The sequence below is a fragment of the Prunus avium genome, chromosome 3 (genome assembly GCF_965620075.1).
Source record: "Prunus avium chromosome 3, drPruAviu1.hap1.1, whole genome shotgun sequence".
NCBI classification, from domain to species: Eukaryota; Viridiplantae; Streptophyta; class Magnoliopsida; order Rosales; family Rosaceae; genus Prunus; species Prunus avium.
Window position 1 is genome coordinate 33,319,168 of NC_142286.1, and position 6,745 is coordinate 33,325,912.

General features: G+C 35.9%; 1 protein-coding gene across 1 annotated transcript; it reads right to left on the bottom strand.

The window, feature by feature from the left end:
- Nucleotides 1-944: 944 nt before the first annotated feature.
- LOC110770232 (glycine-rich protein-like) lies at nt 945-1,805 on the bottom strand. The gene is made up of 2 exons (XM_021974324.2): nt 1,602-1,805; nt 945-1,477 (listed from the first exon to the last, which is right to left on the bottom strand). The coding sequence occupies exons 1-2, from the start codon at nt 1,678-1,680 to the stop codon at nt 1,218-1,220; spliced, it is 339 nt and encodes a 112-aa protein (XP_021830016.1). The 5' UTR covers nt 1,681-1,805; the 3' UTR covers nt 945-1,217.
- Nucleotides 1,806-6,745: the final 4,940 nt, after the last annotated feature.

Here is a 6,745-nt window from a genome sequence, read left to right on the forward strand (position 1 = left end):
AAAAAAAAAACAAAAAAACCCGTATATATTATTTGTATACAGGTAACATGAAACGAGCGCTACATATACAATAAGCAGAAGATCATATATGTACAAACCGAATGTGAACTCAGCTATTGTTTTCTTGGACTGATTATTTTTATTTTGGGTCCTTAATTGGCATATGTATACAAGTTTTTTTTTTCTCACTAATAAATTTTTCTTACGTGGCAAAAAAAAAAAAAAAATCCACGTTTCACATATGCCATTAAGACTGTGTAGCCAGATGGGTGCAGTGTAGCTGGTTGTTGGGCATCAAGTTGACCATCAATTTATTCATTTTTATCTAAATGATTAATAGTCTCTACTTGGTCAAAATAAAATAAAATCCGATCCAATTTCTGTTTTTCTTTTTTGTCCTTTCAGTTCAGATGTAGTGTATTTCTGAGAGATATTGATAGATGATGAGATTGAGACTCATATATGTAAGAGATTGGGGGCCAGGAGAACAAGTTGTGCTTCTTTGGTTTAAATGACCAAAGCAAGAACAAAATTGCAGAATATATCTCAACCCCAGAGTTGAATATGCCCAAAACACTCTTCTTCTGTCGGTTCTAGAAAAAGACATTGACTTGCAAACTAGATATTTCATGTTCAAGTGATCAAATGATATCGGATTCAAGTGATTTTTTATAGAGATGATCTTTGAATGAATATCTACAAAATAAACAGTTTGAATTAGTAAAATACAATACGGAGTGGGCTACAAGGATGTTCTAACTTATTTGAGGAATCCCTCACTGGAAACTATATATATATATTTTTACATTTTGTCAGTGAATTTGATTGCGATGTGTGAGTTCAGAGATATCTGACATCTCATACATAAGAGCAAAATTTGGAAGAAAAAAAAAAGTTGAACAAATTGCATATAATTATAAACGTTAATATGTCATTGATTTCTTAAATCATGATGACATGCATTACACAAGTACGTGAATATGACCACCAAAATTAAAGAGCATATCATCAGCTAAGCACTCATGATAATTAATTTAATTTAATTTTTTGCATGCCTCGCTTCTGAAGTTTTATTCATATAAATACTGCGAGGAATCAAGTACTTCAAGCATTGAGGGCATGCATCTTCAGATCTACTAATACATATAATTATCCAACTAATTAAACACACACTGCATGCACATATGCAGACAAGTGGCCTTAATCAGTTAGTTAACTTAGTTTTGAGGTTGTGCATCAACGGCCTCATTAGCATGGTTGCAGCACCTTACGCACTCTCTTCCATTGTAACTGCGCCTGCAGCAACCATAGTAGCAACGCCCTCCTCCTCCTCCTCCTCCATATCCACCGCGTCCCGGGTTACCACCGTAACCTCCATGACCCGGGTTGCCACCGTATCCCCCACGACCCGGATCTCCCTGGTACCCTCCACCATATTTAGCATCACCTACATTGGGATTTGTAGCTTCCTCCGCAGCTGCAGGTCATGTAATATAACGTGCATTTAACAAAAGATCATGGTGATTAAATGCCTCAAATATTTGTAGTAAGTAAACTACTTTGCTTTATTGTTAAGGAAAAGCGAAGCAAATTAAGCTCACCATTTGCGGCCACTTCGGAGGAGATGAGAAGGACAATGGCAAGTAAAAGACCACAGTAAATGAAAGCCTTGGAACCCATTTTACTTCAATTATTCAAAGAGAGAGAGACTAGAATGCTTTGGAAAGGAGGAACCATGCCTCTATTTATAGGGAGAGATTGAGAGAGAGATAAAGGGAAGGGAAGTGCATGTATATCTGTATGTCTATAAGATAACCTCACACCGGCACAGTCTAGTTGGGGGGTTGAAGAATTGCCTTCCAATTGATTAAATTTAAAAGTATATATATCATTACTTAGTTCTCATTGCTTCTGTATCCATTTTCATCATATTATACTTACAATGAAAAAAAGAAATCGAAGTTTGGTTATCAAATAAACAAGAAAAGAAATCAAAGTTTTAACTTAGCCTAATTCTAACTCATTGCCTTACTCGATCATCTCTCACAACTTGGATTTAACTCTATAAACCAAAGGTGGCGGCAAATTAAGCTTAGAAATGAGGGATGCATAATATTAAAGCTAATTACTATAAATCAAGATATACAGAAACAAATATGATCAGACGGGTTTATTGCAGAATTGGTATATCTAATTGCATTACATTGATGAACCAAATTATTCTTGTGAGCGTCATGAGTGACGTAAATTGAATCGGATTCCTATCAAATGTCATTTACTCTTGTGAGGGCTCAGGGATCCATGCAAAATTATACACATGGAGTTTTGCAGTGAGTCAGAAAGAAGATCATGGAAGCATGGGGCTCATTTTCACCCATACAAGCCAGTTATGTATAGGCAGCTTGCATTAATTGCTCTAGAGTGTTCTAGTCAAATATATACGCAGTGTTATTAATTCATGCTTTAAAATATATAGAAAGCAGATTTCACTCTAAAATAAAGGGAGATTCACTATTATACCCAATATAGGAGCCTAAATGATAAAAAACCCCTATATGAAATGGACTTTAGAAACACATCCAAAGTCCATTTACAACTTAACATAAAGGTTTTTAATTTCTTTTAAATTACAAAACTGTCATAGATTTCTTAAAACAAACTCAACCCCAAAACCTCATAAAAAGGCCCAAAACACTCAACAGGGCATCAAAGTAATTTAATAATCAAAATTAAATTCAATAGGGCCAGTTGTCATTTTTTGGGTGTTTTTTGGGTTTGTTTATAGAAATTAAATGGTGTAGGATTTATTTATACTTTTAGTGTTAAGAATGGGTATATAACTAAATCTATATATATAAAGTAAAAGGTAGAGAATGGTGAAACATTCAAAATACCAGAAAATGCCCTTGGTTAATTCAAACAAGAAGAATTGCAATTATTTATTAAATGAGGATAATATGGTAAATTCACTTTTTTTCATACTAAAAAAATTAAAATTAAAAAAAAAATCAGATAATGGATCCAACTATTATGGAAAATAAATACACATTTTTTCTTTTCTTAATTCTAAAAACTAAAAAAAGAAGAGATTTTCTATTTAAACCCCACACTTCTCTTAGTTCACCCCATGTTCTAAGTTCACCCCAACTTTTAATTTAAAATTTCACAATTTCTAAGTAAACCCCACTATCTTCCCAAACTACCCTTAAATACACCCAAAAAAAAAAAAACACAGCTGCATCGATATCAAATATAATGTACTGTACCAAAAAAACACAACTGCATCAATATCATAACACAGCTAAAACAAGGAAAGATACCAAATTTCTGGTTGGAAAACTTATATGATATGACAAAGCAATCCATTGCTCATAGCCAAAGTAGAAGTACTTGTCTTTTGATATACGACACACCCAGCAAATTGTAGGACCATTATCAAAGCTTGGGCTTCTCTCCCTCTTCTCAGCAGGATAATAAAAACCCAACTTAACAATATTCCATGAATCTCTTGGTTTCGTGCCTTTTGAATGTGTATGTCAATTAATATAATATGAAGAAAAATTCAAGTTACCCCATACTTTCTAGAGAAAGAGAGAACAGTTTTACCAAAACATCAGGTATAAATTTTAAATCAAAAATTAAAACAATCAAGCAATCAACAGCAAAGAGTACAAAAAAAAAAAGCAATACAAAGGGAAGAGAATAAGATCATTACAGCGAAACAATCAACAAGTCTTTCCATCAGCTTCAGCGCATATTTCAAAGAGGTAGGCTCGTCAATGTTCTACGTCTTTAAAAGAGAAAAGTAATCTGGCATAGGATGTAGAAGAGTTTGTATTTTTTTTTAAACTTAATTTGAAGAGTTGTGGGGTGTATGTATAGATGTACTATGGTTAAGTATTAAGTTAGATGACCTTTTTTGTCTTTTTACACAATAATAAAACTTACAGCTTAATGATTTAAGTATTGGGGTGAACTAAGAGAAGTGGGGTTTAAATAGAAAATCTCAAAAAGAAAACCAATTGGCACACGAGTGAGCGTGTGGCAAGGGGCTAGTATCTCTAAAATAAATGGGCAATGAAGAGTAATCCAACAAGATCCTTGGAGTCAGAAGGATCTACATATCTCCAAAAGAATGCCAGACTGCTTCCCATTATATTCACAATCACAGCAGCATGTAATGCAACCATCGACAAGGTGAAATGAGAGGTGGCCAAAACCACACCCAAAGAAGAATTTTGCATACCAACCTGCGAGTGTCAAACATGTAAATGAAGGATTAGTGTTGCATGCCAACCAACATTTATGAAAGTTTTGACATTTCAATCTGAGCATAAAACAATGAAGATCTTCTATGAACTTACAATAAAGTTGAAGAAGAGAATTTTTATATCTTTATTACCAATTTGACCAAAGCCGAAACAAAACTGGAACACAAGGATTCACAGAAAGCCAGATCATGTCTTAAGGTTTACATTCTATTTGATTAATACATCAACTGATATTGCTCGTCTTTGTGCTTCTCTAAACCCGCAAACAGCTGCTGATATATACCTGCAAATTAAGACTCTCCTTGATCAAAAAAGACTCCTCAAGTTGCACATTTGCACCGAAAAAACTCCAAAACAAACTAAACAAACAGGCCCAGCACCACAACCTCAAAGAATATTTGTATGAGTGCAAACTCTGCCAACAATGCTTGTATACAAAACTAGCTTCTATCGCCATATGTCAAATTAAAATCCACATAGACAAAGAAGATTGAATATATACTTTCTTACTGCAAAAGCTTTTATGGCTATGAAGTCATTATGACAGCAAACTACAGTTTCTCAACTGTTGCTTACAAATTATGAATACTTTGTTTTTTTTTTTGTGGTGAAAACCAAGGTATCCCCCGCGCGATTGCGGGGACTAACCCTCGAGGTACTGTCGGGCGCAAAGCGGGGACCTCTCCCAACAAAGTCTGCTCTATTCGCAAGCGCCTGGGATCGAACCCAGGACCTCTTGTTTAAAGGATCCAAGCCCCTTCCACTTGGACCAACTCCTGTTGGTAATACTTTGTTTTTTCAAAGTATAGTTAACTTCACTCAATAATTCATATATCAAACTTGACAGAAGCTAAATCAAAGAGCAATAATACACTAATACAAGGCTACAACGCTATTTTTTTATAATTTTTGAGCTAAAATTAGAGTGAATCTTTACATACTGAAAACAATGTATACATTACCTTGAGCTTTTTCCACAACAACACACTTAACAATTAAAGTCACCAACAGTTAAAGGCAACTTATCACACAAAGAAACCAGCAATATGTACTAACAGCACAGAAACAATAACCACCCCAACTTCTCCGGATAACACTGTCTCAGCATGAGCCACTAGAGACAGACAAGCCGGCAATGTTACAACAACCACTGACGCTTTGAGACGGACAACATTCTCAGAGAATACATTGGCCCACAAAACAAAATCTAGTATGTTTGAGAACAGCAAAAAGTGGTGCAAAAGGTATCACAATTTTAACCACTGCAGGAAATGCACTCTGCATATAAGAACCAAACAAAATTGGAGCAACAACGACCTACAGATGACAGAATAGAGACCATAAGCCCCATCTGATGGATAATATAATATTACTGAAGTTTATTATATTTAACTTAACCTGCATGGTGGTGGTGATTGACAGTTTGGCAGCATCCACAGGAACGTAAGTCCCTGCCAATATCTTTGTTAGTAGAGGAGTCAGGGCTATTGCCCCAAGAGTTGTGCATACCGTCATTACAATAGACAAATAAAGGAACATCCCCTTGAGCAATTAAGGTCACCTGAAAGGCTATTTCATAAAAAGCATTGAATGGAGTTGAATAAACGGCCTAGGTGGGGGCTAGGCGATGGCTGGGCGGGCACTAGGCGGGTTAGGCGGGGGCTAGGTGGGCAAGGCGGGGGATAGGCGGGCGAGGCGGGGGCTAGGTGCCAAGTGGGCTAGGCGGGCGCTAGGCAGGGTAGGCGGTCTAACTACTACAAAAAGGGCAAAAGACGACCAGTAAACAACGACGGTAGATCAAAAAACCGTCGTTGTTTTTTAAAAGACGACGGTAATAGAAACCCGTCGTAGAAACATACTTTAAACACCTAAAAAACGGCACACGTATAGATATTTTGAAACCACGACGCACCAAATTAAAAAAGCGTCGTCTTATTACAAAGGTATTTTCAGAGTTAAAATCTGAACCTAAAAACAACGACTGCATCTATGAAATCACCGCCGTAGAAAGTAAAGACGACGATATAAAAATAAGACGCCGTGTTAATTAATTAATAAACACGACCCAATTTTCTTAGTCAGCGACGCATAAATTCAAAGGAATCTACGACGGTTAATTACAAAAAAAATCGCCGCTTTAAATTAAGTTACCACGACTGTAAATATAAATTTATCGACTTTTTAATTATAATATACTACGACGGTATCCATAACTCTACTGTCGCATAATTGTACTAACCACGACGGTTTGTTAAATTAACGACGTACAAATTTTATGCAATTATTCGTCTATCATTACCAGAATGAACTCTGTTCCTCATCATAATCGAACCAGAATGAACAAAGGCAATGTTTTAGAAGTGGATGATGTGCCAATTACTCTCACAAGGAGTTTGAGGGCAAGAAGCTTGTCTCAGCCGCCAAGGAAGGTCTCAAGCTTGATGAGAGTGAAGACGAGGCAAAGAAGAAGGAAG